Raw genomic sequence first — 20764 nt, forward strand, 5'->3', positions numbered from 1 at the left:
ATTCGATGTGATCATTTAAAAACATTAAATGACTTTCAAAAGCTTTTAGGAGATATTAATTGGATGCGTCCTGTTTTAGGAATACCAACGTATCAGTTACAACATCTTTTTTCTATTCTAGAAGGAAACAGTCACTTGGACAGCCCACGTCATTTAACTCCTTTGGCTTTACAGGAACTCCAGCTGGTAGAAGAGCAGCTTCAAAAAGCCCATCTACATTATATCCTTCCCGACGTTCCCCTTTCCTTTTGTTTATTTCATACTTTATATTCTCCTACAGGTATGATTCATCAAACAAATCGGCCATTAGAATGGATTTTTTTATCCAACAAAACATCTAAACGCTTGACTACTTATATCGATCGTTTAGCTAAATTAATCATCAAAGGACGACATCGCTGTCGACAACTCTGGGGAGGAAATCCTTCCTTCATTATTTCTCAATTTACTCATAGTCAGATTACTTATCTTCTTGCCACTTCTGATTCTTGGCAAGTTGCTTGCGCTTCATTTGTTGGACAATTTTCTACCCAATATCCTAAGTCTCCGATTTTTTCATTCTTTAGGCAGCATTCTGTATTGCCCTTCTCACCAATATCTATATTTCCTGTTCAAGGTCCTACTTTTTTCACTGATACTAGTAGTAGTGGTAAAGCTGAATATTGGAGTGTTCATCAATCTCGAGTTACAGTTTATTCTTATCCCTCGGTGCAACAGGGAAAATTGTTTGCTATTCTCATGGTCTTACTTGATTTCCCTTCCACCAGTTGTAACATTGTTAGTGATTCTCAATATGCCGTGTATGTTACTTCTTATATTTCTCAAGCCACTCTACCTCTTTGTGCTACTTCTTCTCTTCAAAAACTCTTTTCTTTGTTGTCTTCTACTTTGAGCCAACGTTGAGCTCCTTTATTCATCACTCATCTTCGTTCTCATTCTCAACTTCCTGGACCATTAGTTCATGGTAATGCTCATATTGATTTGCTTTTAATCGGCCACATACAGGCTGCAGAACAAGAACATGCTCTACATCACACTAATAGTTCTGGCCTAAAAAAAAAAAAAAAAAAAAAAAACTGAAAGCAGAAATGAAATCCACAGGCAGACAGCCCAGTGCCACACCCTGGGCCTGGTAGTTAAAGATCGACCTCTGACCTAATTGGCTATGTTATCTATGGATTACAGACATTATATAGAAAAGCAGTGTGAAAATCCCTGTCCTGTTCCGTTCTAATTACTGGTGCGTCAGCCCCCCACTCACGTACCCCCTTCTTGTTCAATTGATCACGATCTTCTCATGCAGACCCCCTTAGAGTTGTGAGCCCTTAAAAGGGACAGGAATTGCTTACTCAGGGAGCTCAGTTGTTGGAGACGTGAGTCTTGCTGAAGCTCCTGGGTGAATAAAGCCCTTCCTTCTTTAACTCGGTGTCTGAGGGGTTTTTGTCTGCAACTTGTCCTGCTGCAGGGAGAGGCCAAGGTGGGCGCATCATTTGCAGTCAAGAGTTCAAGACCAGCCTGGCCAACATGGTGAAACCCCATCTCTACTAAAAATACAAAATAAGCCAGGTGTGGTGGCACATGCCTATAATTCCAGCTATTCCAGAGGCTGAGGCATAAGAATCACATGAACTCGGAAGGCAGAGGCTTTAGTGAGCTGAGATTGCACCACTGCACTCCAGCCTGGGTGAGAGAGTGAGACTCTGTCTCAAAAAGAAATGTTCTCGTAAAACTGTCAGAGATTTTCCAGTATAGATCTCTCATTTAATGGCTAGGAGATGAGAGAGCAGCAGAGATGGAAAAGAAACCTATTAAATTCTGCTGAGAATCTGCCCCCTTTCTTCATAACACTCATGTTTCTCATGTCGAGAGTAGTGGTGCATTTTGGATGTTTAAAAAAATTATTTGAGGCCCTATTACTATCCCATGGTGTCTGTGAATGAGGTGGGCTGTCACAGGAGTACTCTTGGAGCTATCCCTATCTGGACTCATGCTGAAAATCCAGCAGTATTTTTTCCATGTCACCACTATAAATAGAAACTGAGGCTGAAACAGTGCTCCTATTTCCATTATTGTGAAGGTGCAATTCTACCCAGGAGTCCTGCAGGCTCTCCTCCTGCAGTTCAGGCCTCACTCCGATGTGGCACTGAAGTGCTGCTGTGGCAAATGGTTTTCATATAAGATGTAATCTGCCAGCTGTGAGCCCTGTGCTGTGGGCTGTGTCTCAAGGGAAGATGGTAAAAGTAAGAGAGGACACCAGCCACCAGGAAAGGGCAAGCAGGAGTGCTGTAGCCCAGTGCTCAGGGAGTAGCATAGCCATAAAGTAAATAGCCATAAACATAGCATGCTCTTCAACCATTTCTATAGGAGAGTGAGAGCCTACCTTCAGCAGGCACCTGGCTTCAAGTTGCAAAATTACCTCGTCATGAAGATGTGAAAAGTTTATTTTGTCATTGATTATAACCAATTAACACACATAGATGGCCCCCCCAATTACCAGGTGAATTCAGGATGAACTATATTGATATGGTGCTGTAAATTCTACTTGTGGACTAATTATGGTGACCATCTTTCTGTCTTTGCAATCTCTTAAACAGATTGACTGTGATGCATGTCGCATTTGGTTTAATTGTGTAATAAAACAGCTTTATTTCTGTTCTGTCATTGTGGAGTTATCCTGGTGCTTGAGAACATTTTTCTTTTAACTATGTTTTCCAGTCACTGTCTAGAATAACCAAACGTAATATAAACATACAAGGTGCTAACCAAGCTTTAATCTAGAGGGGCCTTTCTCTCTCAGGCTTCCAGTCAACTCACAATTGTGCTGCAAAGTGCATGGTGTCCCCTAAATATGCAGGCAGAATTGTGTCTCTGCCTATTTTGTATCTATAGTCCTCTATAGTCAACATTTAGAGAGGCTAGACCTGATTTCTAAATACTTCATAGGACAGCAATCAACCATTTTACATCTTTCAATGACTCTTTAGACCAGAAACTGATTCAGAGACCATGGGGCCCAGAAACCCAGAGTAGCATGTGCACTAAGTAGACATGCAGGCATAAGAATCTCCACTTTCCCTTTCCTTCTCTTCTTAAAATGCCCACAATGTGCAGATGACACCTGCTGCCATTCCACCCATCCAGGACCTAAATTTACAGCTCCAAACTCTGAATCTAGGTATTGAGATTTGGATGGGTGGGAGCATTTATTTGAGAAATGCAAATTCTTTTAGTTATAAGGCTCAAAGAGACATTAAAACGAGACCACAATTATGTCTTTCTCCCTTCTTTGAGCTATGTATTTCTTGAAACTGCTTGCTATTTCTTCAAGTAGCTATAAATTAAACTAATAGTGACACACAGGACACTATAACCCACACCCTATAGCTTAACCATGTATATCCAATTAGTAATGTTATTTGTTGTAAATAAGAATTTCTGACAACCTTGTATCAGCCCACTCTCTGTTGTTGGGAACAGGCTCCCCAAAATCGGGGCCATAAACAAAATCTCTGCAGCACTGACATGTTCATGACGGCCATAACACCCACGCTGGAAGGTTCTGCCTTAGATTTACAAAGCAGGGCCAGACTTTGAATTGAGAATGTACAGAAAACCAACAGGAGGCATTTTCTGCATTGTGAGATGTCATCGTAGACATCTTAAAGCCCCCCTTTGGAAGTGTGGTTCTTTGAGCTTTTCAGATCTTGTTCAGTGATCTGCTACAGTAATATAAGATGCTCTTGTGTAAATAGAATCTGATGGCAGAGTCTGTAAGTGTAAACAAGCATCTTAGGAGTGACATCAAGGTCACAAGGTATCCACAGCCATGACCACAACTATACCTACCCATAAAATGTGATACTGGAGTAGAGTATTCTTGTCTTCCTTTTATACAAGAGCTAGCCAATCAAGACAGGTGATCCAGGTTCTGGAGCTCCACTAGGACAGTTTCATTTTTATTTAGAATCAGCCTGTCCCTCTCCTGCTTGGCTTATCCTTAAGCAGTCAGCCTAGGGTCACTGGGAATCCTCTCACAATCACTTAGGCATCTCTGAGACATTTGAGGATGACCAGGGAGGGACTGTGTCAGGCTGAAAAGAGTGGTTAATTCTGCCTCTGTCTCAGTATAAGAGAAATGAGTCATCCTGTGTTTGTACCCCCCCTCATACGAGAGATGTCTTTGGTTGATACCCAGATGAGAATTTCTTCAGTTTCCTGGTACTTGGATGAAAAACAAGGAGGTGGTCTGGAGACCCAAATGGATAAACTAATTGCTTGCATTTCATATGGCCATTAGAAAAATAGATGAAGCAATCATGGTCCCTACCATCTAGGAACTGTTAGTCTTGACTAGCAACTGAATACGTGGTTGAATTAAGCATCATATAGTTGGCACAATAAATAGATGTGGGCAAAAAAGTGTACTTTATTTGGGCCACTTTATATTTTTGTAACTTACAAGGTCATTTCAATGGATATTTATGGACACAATAGTTGTTATTAGTATTTCTATTTCTTATGCCTTGCTAAGAATGCATATTTGGCTTCTAAAAAAATTACCCTAGAAAACCCTAAGAGATTTGTTTAAATTGCTTATGAGTATATGTTATAAAATTGACAGGGCAGTGACTAAAAAAGATTAAAATTTCACAAACTGGGATTTAATTTTCTTTTAGGTAAGCTTAGCAAAAAAAGAATAGGAAATACCCCAGTGGCATAGAGAGCAGAGTTCTACATAGGGTGCACTCCCTGCCCCAGCCTTGTGCAAGTTTACTGTTTTTGGAGGCCTTATTTAGGTCTGGCCCCACCCTGGAGTCTTGCCTCACAGAACTGATTAGAAGAGATGAGAGTACTAGGTGGTGAATCCTGCAGCCTTTCTAGAGCCAATGCTCACAATATTCTGAAACCTAAAAGCAGATAAGTGGAAAAAATAAAGTATGTATTTTAGGGTCTTAATTTGTAATTGTTTAATTAAAATCAGTGCTTGCAGAGACATTCCATTTACAAACCTGTTTTCTATTCTTGCAGATGCTGTAGTTGCTCTGCAAGTCACAAAAAAGTAAATATAAACACAATACAAATTTCTCTAAGCTACGTTAAAGTTTTTCTTTCTGTATCCCTCTCCTATGTTTATATTTAGCTTTTATTCTATACATTTTTTAAAAAATCAATGACAGAAAAACAAAAGAAATAAAAATGCTTGGCCCTTTTTCTAAATCCTTTGAATTATTAAACACTTAATACCAGCTCCCAAGGTGCTTTGAGGATTAAATCATGTAATGTGTTATTCCCAGCAAAGTGCTCTGTAACATTCCCTTCAGCACATAGTGACTGCTTAATAAACATTGCATTATTATATGTGAAAATGTTGTTTTTGTTTTCTTTTTTCTGTTTCTTTTCTTTTCTTTTCTTTTCTTTTCTTTTTTTTGAGACAGAGTGTCGCTCTTGTTGCCTAGGCTGGAGTGCAGTGCTGGATCTCGACTTACTGCAGCCTCTTCCTCCTGGGTTCAAGTGATTCTCCTGCCTCAGCCTCCTGAGTAGCTGGGATTACAGGCACCCACCACCATGTCCAGATAATTTTTCTATTTTTATTAGAGAAGGGGTTTCACCATGTTGGCCAGGCTGGTCTTGAACTCCTGACCTCAGGTGATCCACCTGTTTCGACCTCCCAAAGTATCCAGCCTGTTTTTCAAATGCAGATTTATTCAGACATAGCTGCCTTCTGTTTGTTCTGTAAACTTAAAAGAGCCAGCAAAAAATATGAAAATTGATTGTCTTCATTTGTCCTAGAATTTGTATTGTGACAAGAGTGCAAAGTGTAAGGGACTCTGCGGTGTCTCCTTTCTCTAACTAATTATAAATCCCAGCATTTGGGAGACTGAGGTGGGCAGATCACAAGACCAGGAGTTCGAGACCAACTTGGCCAACATGGTGAAACCCTGTCTCTACTAAAAATACAAAAATTAGCTGGGCATGGTGACACATGCCTGTAATCCCAGCTACTCAGGAGCTGAGGTAGGTGAATCACTTGAACATGGGAGGCAGAGATTGCGGTGAACCAAGATCACGCCTCTGCACTTTAGCCTGGGTGACAGCAAGACTCCGTCTAAAAAAATAAAAAATGCTTGTTGAAAATTTCTCATTACAGTCTTCTATTTATGGTTATACTGCATTTCCTCTGAAATTTTACTGCCATACAGTGGATGGCAGTAAATTCTTTCTTAATGTTTAAGAATGTCATAAGAAATTCTTTCTTAATGTTACACCAATATTGCAAACCAGATTTTATGAGTAAACATGTCTCTTATTATTGTTTTGTAGTTCTATATTAGTGTTTTTTTTTCAGTGTAGGTTCCTTAATATTAGTTTATTATAATTTTTTGTTTTATTTACATATTATAATTTAAGACATTTTGCAATTGTTTGTACACTTTAAGTCAATGTGGGGTTTAATAGATAAATCAGGCACATGTCTGTCACAATCAGATTATATATGTGGGTGTTTTTATTTATAAATATGACCCCTATTTTGGTTATAGCTTATCTTGTTTATATTCATTCTTAGCTGATTTTCAATGGTGGTTTTATTTTGTGTAAGTGAGTAATCATGGAAATAGTCTTCTTTTTACCATGTGTTTTATAATGAATATTTATTTCCTTGTATGAGAGAAACACTTTTGTGGTTTCAGGGTAATTTTTTTTCCCCCATTTTTGGAGGTAGAGTCTTACTCTTTTGCCCAGGTTTGAGTGCAGTGATCTTGCCTCACTGCAACCTCCACCTTTTAGGCTCAAGCGATTCTCCTGCCTCAGTCTCCTGAGTGGCTAGGATTACAGGTGGCCGCCACCATGCCTGGCTATTTTGTTGTATTTTTAGTAGAGATGGGGTTTCACCATGTTGCCCAGGGTGATCTCAAACTCCTCAGCTCAGGCAATCTGCCCGCCTCATCCTCCCAACGTGCTAGAATTACAAGTGGGAGCCACTGCATCTTATCATCTTAAATCTACTTGAGTATACATTTCAGGGCCAGGCATGGTGGTGGCTTCCATGTGTAATCTCAGGATTTTGGGAGGCCAAGACAGAGATAATTGCTTGAGCGTGAAAATTTGAGACCAGTCTGGGAAACATATGGAGATTCAACTACAAATTTTTTTTTTCTTTTAATAGCCAGGCATGGTCTTGTCCACCTGTGGTCCCAGCTTTCTGGGAGATTTAGAGAGGAGAATTACTTGAGCCTAGGAGTTTGAGGCTATACTGAGTGATAATTGTGCCACTGCACTCCAGCTCAGGTGACAGAGCAAGACTCTGTGCCCCCAAAAAAGCTGTTCATTTCAGGCGTGTTAGGTATATTCACATTGTTATGCAAAAGACTTTCAGAAATTTTACATCTTGTGAAACTAAAACTTAATACCCATTAAGTAACAACTGCCCATTTTACCTTCTATTTATCCCTTGACAGACACCCTTCCACTTTGGATTTTATGAGTGTAACTACTTAAGATATCTCATAAGTGGAATTATAGTCTCTATCATTTTGTTACTGGATTATTTCAGGTGATACAATATTCTCAAAGTTTATCTTAAAATGTCACAAGATTTTCTATTTTAAAGCTGAATAAAATTCCATTTTGTGTATATGTTACATTTTTTGATGTGTTTGTAAGTCAAGGGGCATCTAAGTTGCTTCAGCCTTCCAGCTTTTGTGAATACTGGTACAATAAACATAGATGTTCAAATATGTTTTTTGGGTCCTGGGTTGCATAGTTTGGATATAGATTCATAAATGGGGTTGCTGTAGTTGATGATAGTTTTATTTTATTTTTGAGATGGAGTCTCGTTCTGTCACCCAGGCTGGAGTGCTGTGACATGATACCAGGTCACTGCAACCTCTGCCCCCTGGATTCAAATGATTCTTGTGCCTCAGCCTTCTGAGTAGCTGGAATTACAGGTGCTTACCACCATGCCTGGCTAAGTTTTGTATTTTTAGTAGAGACAAGGTTTCACCATTTTGGCCAGGCTGGTCTCGAAGTCCTGATCTCAAGTGATCTGCTTGCCTTGGCCTCCAAAAGTGCTGGAATTACAGGCATGAGCCATTGCACCCAGCCCATAATTTTATTTATAATTACTTGAGAAACATTTATAAAATTTTAAAATAATGGCTGCATTCTTGTTTTCCACCAATCAACATGGGGTTTATTTTTATTGCATTATCAACAGATTTGGTGTTTTTTTAAAAAAAATTGATTATGGTCATTCTAATTGGTATGAGCTGATTGTTTTTTTTGTTCCTTTTTTTTTTTTTTTTTTTTTTTTGAGACAGAGTCTTACTCTTGTCGCCCAGGCTGGAGTGCAGTGGCACAATCTCGGCTCACTGCAACCTGTGCCTCCCAGGTTCACGCCATTCTCCTGCCTCAGCCTCCTGAGTAGCTGGGACTACAGGTGCGTGCCACCACGCCCGGCTAATTTTTTGTATTTTTAGTAGAGAAAGGTTTCACCGTGTTGGCCAGGATGGTCTCGATCTCCTGAGTTCGTGACCCACCCACCTTGGCCTCCCAAAGTGCTGGGATTACAGGTGTGAGCCACCGCACCCGGCCCAGGTGATTGTTTTTTATTGTAATTATTATACATTAATCTACAAATAGTAATTTAGTGTGTTTTTTCAAATGCTTTTCCCATTTTTGTATTATTTTTAATGAAAATTTATTTCAATTAATTGTTCATTTCTAAATCAAGTTATTTAACTTTATTCTTTATTCTTTATTTTTTTCCGAGATGCAATCTCACTCTGTTGCCCAGGCTGGAGGGCAATGGCACGATCTCAGCTCACTGCAACCTCTGCCTCCCAGGTTCAAGCCATTCTCATGCCTCAGCCTCCCGAGTAGCTGGGATTACAGGCAGGCGCCACCACGCCCGGCTAATTTTTGTATTTTTAGTACAGACGGAGTTTCATCATGTTGGCCAGGCTCATCTCAAACTACTGATCTCGTGATCTGCCTGCCTTGGCCTCCCAAAGTGTTGGGATTATAGGCATGAGTCACCATGCTGCTCTTTATTTGGTGTTAAGAGTTGTTTATGTATTCTGAACATAACTCCTATCACATGTGATTTGTAAATACTTTCACCCATTTTCTAGGAGACCTTGTCACTCTATTGAATGCTGTATTTAACGTGTAGAGATATTGAAGTGTAGTGTACTTCAATTTTTCTGTTCTTTGTTGCACATGCATTTAATGTCGTGTCTAAGAAAATAATGCCAAGACCAATATCATGTCTTTTTCTTATATTCATTTCTAAGAGATTAACAGTTATTTTTTATGTCTAAGTATTTTTTTAAAAATATTTTTTGTCAAGAAAATGATCCAACTTAATTTATCAGTGTTATCCAATTTTCAACATTACTTTTCAAAGAGATTATCTTTTCTCTGTTGTGTGCTCATGGCAACTTTGTGGAAGATCATTTGATCATATATAGAAGGTTCATTTCTGGGCTGTCTTGTTCTTTCATCTGTTTATCTGTTTTTGTGTCAATACCACATTGTTTTTGTTACTGTGGCCTTTATTATGCTTTGAAATCAGAAGGTATAATGCATCTTCTTTCTTTTTAATGGATGTTTTGCTATAGTTTATAATCAAATTTAAAATTTTTAAACAATATTTCTGTAAAAAAATTGTGCTATTAGAATTTTGTTAGAGATTATATTGAATTTGTTTACCACTGTATGTTGTATTGACATCTTTGAAACATATTTTTTTTATTTTTTATTTTTTTTTGAGACAAAGTTTCGCTCTTGTTGCCCAGGCTGGAGCACAATGGCATGATCTTGGCTCACTGCAGCCTCCTCCTCCCAGGTTCACAAGTGATTCTCCTGCCTCAGCCTCCTGAGTAGCTGGGATTACAGACATGCACCACCACGCCCGGCTAATTTTGTATTTTTGGTAGAGACGGGGTTTCTCCATGTTGGTCAGGCTGGTCTCAAACTTCCGATCTCAGATGATCTGCCCATCTCGGCCTCCCAAAGTGCTGGGATTATAGGTGTGAGCCACCATGCCTGGCCGAAAAATTAAATTTTTTGACCCTTGAGCAATAATATGTTGAAGAGTATGTTTTATTTTCATATATTTTTAGATTTTCCAGTTCTACTTTTGTTTTTAATTCCTAGGTTTATTTAGTTTTGGTCGGAAAACACAGTGTATGATTTTGGTCTTAAATTTATTTGTTGTTGTTCTGAGATAGGATCTTACTATATCACTCAGGCTGGAGTGCAGTGCATAATTTTGGCTCACTGCAGCCTCAGCCTCCTGGGCTCAAGTGATCCTTCCACCTCAGCCTCCTGAGTAGCTGTGACTACAGACCTGCACTACCATGTTCAGCTAATTTTTTGATTATTTGTAGGGACAGGACCTCACTATGTTGCCCAGGCTGGTCTCAAACTTCTGACTTCAATGATCCTCCCAACTTGGTTCCCCAGAGTATTGTGATTATAGGCATGAACCACTGCACTCAGCGGGTATTCTTAAATTTAATAAGGTGGCTGGGGGCAGTGGCTCATGCCTATAATCCCAGCATTTTGAGAGGCCAAGACGGGTGGATCACGAGGTCAGGAGTTCGAGACCAGCTTGGCCAATATGGTGAAACCCCGTCTCTAGTAAAAATACAAAATTAGCTGGGCGTGGTGGCATGCGCCTGTAGTCCAAGCTACTCCAGAGGCTGAGGCAGAAGAATCACTCTGCCGGAGGCAGAGTTTGCAGTGAGCTGAGATCGGGCCACTGCGCTCCAGCCTGGGTGATAGATTGAGACTGCACCTCAAAAAAATAAATAAATACATAAATTTAATAAGGCTTGGTATGATTAATAACAGAATACACCAGATGCAGATAAGAATATTTTGTATTCTCTTGATTTTGACTGGAAAGTTTTGCACATAACTCTTAAGCCTAGTTGGTCTGTAATATGGTTTGGATGTCCATGTTCTCCAAACCTCATGCTGCAATATAATCCTCAATGTTGAATGTGGGACCTAGTGGAAAGTGTTTGGGTCATGGGGGCAAATTTTTCATGAATGGTGTGACACCATCCTCTTGGTAATCAGAAAATTTACACTTAATTCAAATGAGAGCTGGTTCATTGAAAGAACCTAGCTTCTTTACCTCACAATTCTTGTCCTTTACCATGTGACAGGTCCAGTTACTCTTTGCCTTCCACTGTGATTTTAAGCTTCCTGAGGCTCTCACCAGAAGCAGATGCTGACACACACTTCTTGTACAGTCTGCCAAACTGAACAAATAAACCTTTTTTCTTTACAGATTATCCACTCTCAGGTATTCCTGTATATGCAAAATAATTAATATAATCTATAATGTTGTCTAAGTTTTCTGTTGATTTTTTAATCTGAACCTTCTATTTATTATTGAAAATGGGATCTTGATTTCTGCAATTATTATGTTGCTACGTATTTCTTACTTGACTTTTGTTAATATTTGCTTTATACATTTTGGAGCCCAGATGTTGTACATGCACATACATATAGATAGAAAAATGTAATAGTCATAAATTCTTGATAAATGTACCCATTTTAGTATTATATGATATCAATTTTTGTCTCATGCTAGTACTTGACTTAAAGCATATTATGTTTAATATAATTATGACATTATGTTTAATATAATTATGACTTCCTCACGCAATTGTGGTTACTATTTGCATAGATAGTAACCACAAATATAGATATTTTCCATTCTGATACTTTCAGCCTATTTGACTCAATGCTAATGAATCTCTTTTTTTTTTGAGATACAGTCTCGCTCTGTCACCCAGGCTGGCTCAATGCAACCTCCGTCTCCTGGGTTCAAGCAATTCTCCTGCCTCAGTTTCCCGAGTAGCTGGGATTACAGGCATGCACCACCTCATCTGGCTAACTTTTGTATTTTAATTTTTTTAGTAGAGAGAGGGTTTTACCATTTTGGCCAGGCTGGTTTCAGCCTCCCAAAGTGCTGGAATTTCAAGTGTGAGCCACTGTGCCAGGCCTAAAATGGCCCACCTTGGCCTCCCAAAGTGTTGGGATTACAGGCATGAGCCCCTGCGACTGGCCATCATTCATTTATTTTTAAGATACAGTTACACTTTGTCAATAGGCTGGTTTGCAAGAGTGTGATCATGGCTCACTGCAGCCTCAAACTCCCAAACTCAGATGATCCTTTTATTTCAGCCTGTCAAGTAGCTGGATTACAAGTAAGTACCATTATACCCAGCTAGTTATTTATGTATTTTTTGTAGAGATAGGGTTTTGCCATGTTACCCAGGCTTGTCTTGAACTTCCGGGATCAAGTAAATAGCCCACCTTGGCCTCCTAAAGCCCTAGGATTAATTTCTATTTATTAAGTAGTTTAATTAATTTATATTTAAATTGATTGAAGAAAGGAAGTTAGTTACTAGTTTGTTATGGTTTTATGTGTTTTTTCCAGTTTTACTGCCTTAATTTTTGTCTATTTTAATTGTGTAGTGACATGCTTTGATTATTTATTTATTTATTTATTGAGACAGAGTTTTGCTCTTGTTGCCCAGGCTGGAGTGCAATGGTGCGATCTTGTCTCACACAACTTCTGCCTCCTGGGCTCAAGCCATTCTTCTGCCTCTGCCTCCCCAGTAGCTGGGATTACAGGCATGCACTACTAGGCCCGGCTAATTTTTTATATTTTTAGTAGAGACAGGGTTTCTCCATGTTGGTCAGGCGAGTCTCAAACTCCTGACCTCAGGTGATCTGCCCACCTTGGACTCCCAAAGTGCTGGGATTATAGGTGTGAGCCAGCGAGCCAGGACTTAATTTTTTTTTAGTATGTGTATTTATTAATATATTAATATTTCATTTTGCCTTTTTTTTTTTTTTTTGAGATAAGTGTTTCACTGTCTTCACAGAGTTTCATTGCACCTGAGGCTGGAGTGCAATGGTGCGACCTCAGTTCACTGTAACTTCTGCCTCCCAGGTTCAAACAATTCTTGTGCCTTAGCCTCCCAGGTAGCTGGGATTAAAGGCACACACCGTAACGGCCAGCTAATTTTTATGTTTTTAGTATAGACAAGGTTTTGCCACGTTGGCCAGGCTAGTCTCAAACTTCTGGCCTCAAGCAATCCACCTGTCTCCGCCTCCCAAAGTGCTGGGATTACAGGCGTGAGTCACTGTGCCTGGCCTCATTTTTCATATTCTATAGAAGAAGTTTAAGGGTTTTATACACCATCATTATTATAGTAAAGAATGTGTGTCTATATATTTGCATTTAATAAAGAGCTTTATATTTACAAATATTTTTATAATGGTGTCCATTTTTCAACATAAGGGACTCATTTTAGCATACTTTTTTTATATGCAGTGTCTTACTATGTTGCTTAGGCTGATCTTCAACTCCTGCTTTGAAGTGATCTGACTGTCATGGCCTCCTAAAGCTGTAGAATTACAGGCATGAGCCACTGTGCTTGGCCACCATGTAACATTTTTTGTAGAAGTATTCCAGTGGTGATAAACATCCTCACCTTTTATCTTGGAAAGTCTTTATTTTTATCTTGTTTTTGAAGTCAAATAATTGTGAATCAAGTATTATTTGTTAGAGTTTTTTTATTACATCAACACTTGGAAAGTTTTCAGACATTTTTGTCTTCAAGAAAGCTCTGGATTACTTTTATTTTTCAATATTCTTCTAAGATTTCTTTCATGAATATATTGATGTACTTGATGGTGTCTAGTAAGTTTTACCTTCCATGTTTTAATTTTCTTCTGCAATTTTATAGCTTTGAGTTAGATAATTTTAGGATATGTGCCACCTCAAACCAATCAATTGTATTTTGATGTTATATTATATTGTGTGTGACAGTATTTATGTCTGTACAATTTAAGACAGTGTGGAGCAAAGTCAAATATGAATCAGCCGTATGTCTACTGCCAATATAATTATCTCTGTTTGCCTCTATGAATATTATCCTTGTATTTTTTATAACTTGTTTATTTGTGGTGTTGGTTTGTTGTGAATGGTTGTTTAATCTTGTCTAGGTGAGAAGTCAAAAAAATTCTCCTAATTTCAACATCCGTTTATTTGCGAATCGATATTATGTTTGTTTGAGAGAAAAAAACTTTTGGATTTGAAGGTAATTTAAAAACTATCATAACTTTTTTTTAGATATTGTTTATTTTTACCTGTCGAAAACACATAACAAAATTTACAATCAAGTATTTTAAAATATTCAGTTTAGTCATCTTAATTATATTGACAATGTTATGCAACATATCCCTAGGATGTTTTTATCTTGCAAAGCTACATCTCACTACACATTAAACAACTACCATTTTTTTCCATTTCATGGCAGTTTTCAAACACTGTTTTATTTCCTGATTCTAAGAGTGTAAGTGCTTCATATATCTTATACAATCTTTTCTGTGGCTGGCTCATTTTATTTTGCATAATGTTATCAAGACCTATCCTTATAGTTGTTAAAATATTTCCTGGTTTTTGAAAAATGAGTGATAAATTATGTTTACTGAATGATTTGTTGACAGAAATTTGCATTGCTTTTACCCATTGGCTTTCACTAACAATGCTGTGATAATTATGAGTATAAATATGACTCTTCATATGACCATATATCTGAAAGTTTACATATATGTTGCATTCTATTTTATTAGTCTACTTTTTAACATTTGTACTCATACCAAATTGTTTTAATTCTGTAGCTTTGTAATATGTTTTGAAATCAGGAACTGTTCTGCCTCCAGCATTGTTCCTTTTTTTTTGAAGGTTGTTTGGTACTTTATTGTCTCTTGACAAATATATACCTTTGGGGTTGCTGTTTCTATTTCTTCAAAAATGCAGTGAGAAATTTGGAAAATATTGCATTAAATCTGTGTATTACATTGAGCAGTATGGACATATTTACAACATTTATTATTTCAACCTTTGAACAGGAGTATGCTAAAGAGTGTGTTGTTTAATATCTATATATTTGTGAATTTTTTGTTTTTTTCTATTGTTGTATACTCTTATTTCATGTTTGTTATAGAAAGTAATCTATACAAATTCAGTTGTAAAAAATTTGTTAAGACTTCTTTTTTGACCTACCAAGTGTCCTATTGAGGAGAATGTTGTAGGAGCTATTGAGAAGAGTGTGTAACATTAATGTTGTTAAGGAGTATTCTCTATACCTCTTTGTTAAATCTAATTGTTTTATAGTGCCTTTAAGCCCTCTCTTTCCTTACTAATATTTTGTCTTATTTTTATTAGAGCAAGTGGGTATTAAAATACTCTACTATAATTATATTGCTCTCTATATGTTTCCTCAATTCTTTCAATACTTTATATATTTGGAACCTTAATGTGAGATACACAAACTCAAACACACACACATATGTAGAAATTTGTCATAGGTTCCCAGTGAATGAATCTATTATTTTATAATTTTTTAAAAATCTCTTTGGAGTTTTGACTTTAAAGTACATTTTATAACATGATAGTCTTTAACTTAAGATGCAGCTTGTGTCATACTATTTTGACCTCTTCTGCCATTGTTTTGTTAGTATTCACATGGAGTGTCTACATCCATCTTGCCATTTTTATTCTTTTGTTATCATGACACTTCAACTGACTTGTAAAAAAAGTTGGATGTTCGTTTTTAAATTTTTTTCTATGGATTTATTGATGGAAAGTATGTCTATTGAGGCCAGGCATGGTAGCTCACAAGTGGAATCCTCGCACTTTGGTGGCAGGTGAACCACTTGAGGTCAGAAGTTTGAGACCAGCCTGGCCAATATGGTGAAAATCTATCTCTACCAAAAATACAAAACTTAGCTGGGCATGGTGATGGGTGCCTGTAATCCCAGCTACTTGGGAGGCTAAAACAAGAGAATCGCTTGAACCAGGAGGTTGAGTTTGCAGTGGGTCGAAATCATGCCATTGCTCTCTAGCCTGGGTGACAAAAGTAAAACTCCATCTCAAAAAAAAAAAAAAAAAAAAAAAAAAAAAAAAAGTGTATCCATTGATCCAAAAGTTAATTTTATATATATTTAAATAATTTTCTGAGAAAGACTTGCTGTTATTTTATTGTTTAATTCATTATATCGTTCTCATTTTCTTTTTTTCTGTCTTCCTTTGTGTCTTTTTGATTTTTTTACTGATATGCTTTCATTTCTGTCTTATTTTCTTTTGTGTATCTATACAGGTATTTTTCTTCTTGTACCTTGGAGATTACATAAAACCTCTAAAAGATAAAACAATATATTTTAACCTGGTAAAAAATAAACTTCAGTTGGATTCAACAGTTCTCTCATTACATTTGTTCTCAATTTTGTTGGTGATGTTGCCAATTACATATTTGTATGTGGTATGTTAGCAGATGTTTATAAAAATTTTTATGCTTTTATCGTTCACATTTTAGAGAATAAATAGAAATGTTTTCTGCACTATTATTATAATGCTAAGGTATTCCATTTTTGTGTATGTGCATGTCTTTCCCAGAAAGTTGTATATTTTCATATGATTATGTGTTGCTTTCTTGCATTGTGTCATTTTTAGTGGAAGAAACTCCTTTCAGCATCTTCGATACGTAGGGCAAATGCAGTGCCAATATACTTTTTCAGGATTTGGTTGTTTTGGAAGGTGTTTTTATTTGGCAGGACAGTTTTGCTGCTGGTATTATTCTCACTTGACAGCTGTTTTCTTCAGGACTTTGATTATATCACACAGTTTCCTTCTAACCTGCAAAACTTTCATGAAAAATTAACTGGTTATCTCATAAGATTATGCTTATAAATGACACATTATTTTCATCTTGCAGCTCCCAAGATTCTTGTCTGTGACTTTTTAAATTATGCTTATATATGTGCTTGTTATATAAATATCTTTGTATGTATTCTAGTTTGTTGAGCCTTTTCATTTTTACATCATTTTATCTTATAGTATTTCAGTTATTTTTTGTGTTTTTTGCCTCCACAATTTCTGTTTTTTAATATATTTCATTGTTTTGTTGTTATTCCCATTTTTCTGATTTTTAATAGTTGTCTGTGTTCCTGTTACACTAATGGAGTATTATTCAATTTATTTAAAAATTTTAAAACATATTTGTGCATCTTGTTTTGTTTTTGTTTTTGAGACAGAATCTCGCTCTGTGTTGGCCAGGCTGGTCTCGAACTCCTGACATAAGGTCATATATCTGCCTCATCCTCCCAAAGTGCTGGAATTACAGGCATGAGCCACCATGCCAAGCCCATATCTTTATTTTTTAATGCTTGCTTTCTGAAAATTTTATAATTGATAGGGCTACATTGCCCTAATAGTTTGTATACATTGTAATCTTTATTTGAAATTTGAACATTAAAAAAAGCTACCTGTCAGTGTTTATAATGTAACTTTATCCTGGCAAAGTCTAAGACCATTTGTCTGACTAAAGATTCTGAGAGTCTTTCAGACTTGTTCTTAGGATATGTCATGTCTGAAATTTTTTAGGGATTTTTTAGTTCATTCTTGTTTCTTCTTAATAGTCAGTAGTCACTTGCCACAACTGTTCACTGTCTCTTAGTAGCTATAGCATTTACCTTTGATCTTAGTGGACTCAAAATTTTGTCATTCCAAAGTATACTGCCATTTTTTTTAGTACTTTTTGTCACGGGAAACAGAAACCAGTGTCTGCAAAAGCACCTAGAAGCCAGAAATAAAGATGTGTATATTATTATTTCTCTTTTTTTTTTTTTATTTATTTTTTTATTATACTTTAAGTTCTAGGGTACATGTGCATAACGTGCAGGTTTGTTACATATGTATACTTATGCCATGTTGGTGTGCTGCACCCATCTACTCGTCAGCACCCATCAATTCATCATTTATATCATGTATAACTCCCCAATGCAATCCCTCCCTCCTCCCCCCTCCCCCCTCCCCATGATAGACCCCAGTGTGTGATGTTCCCCTTCCCGAGTCCAAGTGATCTCATTGTTCAGTTCCCACCTATGAGTGAGAACATGCGGTGTTTGGTTTTCTCTTCTTGTGATAGTTTGCTTTTGAAAAAGAAACCAAGTTGGCAGTTTACTTCTAAAGGTACTATGTTATATCGGGGAACAGAAAGAGCTGTGCTGGGTAAATGTGAGAGACTTTTCTCTCCCCTTTGTGTAGCTCTTTGCATTGTGCAGACCTGGGGCACTGCACACACTTAACTCATTTATTAATTCTCCACAGATAGGTCTTCGTCAGTATGTTTTTGTTACGTTTATATATCTATGAAGGAATCAGAACCTGTGGTATTTTGCTATGCCGTCTTGCTTATGTAGTTGGTATGATTTTATAGGTTAAATTTGTAAAGTATATTCATCTGAGTCTAGCAGGTAGAGTGATTTGTTATTTTTGTTTCTTTCAGCTATGTGTTCTTGTTTTGCCCAAGACCTTTGGCTAGAGCAGAACATAAAGGATTCTTTCCAGAAGGTAACACTGAGCAGATATGGAAAGTATGGACATAAGAATTTACAGTTAAGAAAAAGCTGTAAAAGTTTGGATGAGTGTAAGGGACACCAAGTAAGTTATAATGGACTTGACCAATGTTTGAAAACTACCTCGAGCAAAATATTTCGGTGTGATAAATATGTAAAAGTCATTCATAAATTTTCAAATTCAAATAGACACAAGATAAGACGTACTGAAAATAAACATTTCAGATGTAAAGAATGTGACAAATCATTTTGCATGCGTTCACGTCTAACTCAACATAAAAGAATTCATGCTAGAGAGAATTTCTACAAATGTGAAGAATGTGGAAAAACCTTTAACTGGTCCACAAACCTTTCTAAACATAAGAAAATTCATACTGGAAAAAAAACCTACAAATGTGAAGAATGTGGAAAAGCCTTTCACCAATCCTCAATCCTTACTAAACATAAGATTATTCATACTGGAAAAAAACCTTATAAATGTGCACACTGTGGCAAAGCCTTTAACCAGTCCTCACACCCTACTAGACACAAGATAATTCACACTGAAGAGAAACCCTACAAATGTGAACAATGTGGCAAGGTCTTTAAGAAGTCCCCAACCCTTACTAAATATCAGGTAATTCATACTGGAGAGAAACCATACAAATGTGAGGAATGTGGCAAAACTTTTAACCTATCTTCATAACTTACTGAACATAAGAAAAATTGCACTAGAGAGAAACCCTACAAATGTGAAGAATGTGGCAAAGCCTTTAACCAGTTTTCAACCCTTACTACACATAAGATAATTCATAGCGGAGAGAAATCCCACAAATGTGAAGAATGTGGCAAATCTTTTAACCTGTCCGCAAATCTTACTGAACGTAAGTTAATTCATACTGGAGAAAAACCCTACAAATGTAAAGAATGTGGAAAAGCTTTTCACCGATCTTCAATCCTTAGTACACATAAGAAAATTCATACTGGAGAGAAACCCTACAAATCTGAAGAATGTGGAAAAGCCTTTAACCAGTCCTCACACCTTACAAGACATAAGGTAATTCATAGTAAAGAGAAACCCTGCAAATGTGAACAGTGTGGCAAGGTCTTTAAGAAGTCCCCAGCCCTTACTGCTCATAAGATCATTTATACTGGAGAGAAACCTTACAAATGTGAGGAATGTGGCAAAGATTTTAGCCAACTCTCAAACCTTACTCAACATAAGATTCATACTAGAGAGAAACCCTACAAATGTGAAGAATGTGGCAAATCTTTTAACCAGTTCTCACAACTTGCTATACATAAGATAATTCATATTTGAATGAAACCCTAAAAATGTGAACAATGTGGTAGATCTTTTAACCAGTTCTCAAACTTTACTATGCATAAGAAAATTCAAACTGGAGAGAAACCCTACAAATGTGAAGAATATGGCAAAGCTTTTAACCAAGTTTCAACACTTACTATATGTAAGAGAATTTATACTGGAGCAAAACCTTGGAAATTCAAAGAATGTGGCAAAACTTATAATCCTCAAAACTTCCTACACATAAGAAAATTCATGCAGGAGAGAAACCCCACAAATGTGAAAAATTTGGTAAATAACCAGTCTTCAACCCTTTTTACACAAAATTCATACTGGAGAGTGTTTGGACGAACGGAGGCAGGATGGCGCACTTCTGGGTTCTTCATCACCAACTTTTCCTGCGCCCACGAAAATGCAGCCGGCGCCCGGGAAGGTGCAGACCAACTGGGCATGCGCCAGGTGACGTCAATCTGAAGAGACCAAGATTTACCTGGTCGCACCTGCAGAACGCCCCCCAACACACCCGTGCCCGCCTATTGCCCTCCCACTCCTAGAAAAGCGGCTCCCGGCAGATGCGGGGCGCAGACTTCCCAGCCCCCCCACTCCTGTCGGGACTGCATTAGGAACTCCGCCCGAGAGCCCCACCAGGCGACTCTGTTGGCCTCCTTTGCCGGAGGCCGACAGACCTCTCCCTACCCACCTTCTTCCCTGAAGCTAGGTGACCAAAAATAAATTTGCAGTTTTGCTCCTACCCTTGCCTACTCGCTGGTTCTTTTGTGCCTGCTCTGGTGGTCTTAGAAAAACAAATCAGAGAGAAACCCCACAAATATGAAGAATGTGGAAATACTTTTAACCAATTCTCAAACCTTACTAAACATAAGAAAATTGATACTGAAAATGTTACAAACCAGAGAGATGTGATAATGATTTTAACAAAACCTTCCAACTTTTCTAAACATAAAGGAAATCATACTGGTAAGAAATTCTAAAAATGTGAAGAATGTGACAAAGCCTTTAAATGGTTGT

At 37.4% G+C, this 20764-nt stretch overlaps 1 protein-coding gene across 1 annotated transcript; it reads left to right on the forward strand.

Moving 5' to 3' along the window:
* The first annotated feature begins 18381 nt into the window (after window positions 1-18381).
* Window positions 18382-20413, forward strand: ZNF138 (zinc finger protein 138). The gene has a single exon (XM_030932632.1). It carries the CDS (start codon window positions 18386-18388, stop codon window positions 19136-19138), a length of 753 nt encoding a protein of 250 aa, XP_030788492.1. The 5' UTR covers window positions 18382-18385; the 3' UTR covers window positions 19139-20413.
* The last annotated feature ends 351 nt before the right edge of the window (window positions 20414-20764 follow it).

This window comes from Rhinopithecus roxellana, chromosome 6 (assembly GCF_007565055.1).
Source record: "Rhinopithecus roxellana isolate Shanxi Qingling chromosome 6, ASM756505v1, whole genome shotgun sequence".
In the NCBI taxonomy this organism is placed as follows: Eukaryota; Metazoa; Chordata; class Mammalia; order Primates; family Cercopithecidae; genus Rhinopithecus; species Rhinopithecus roxellana.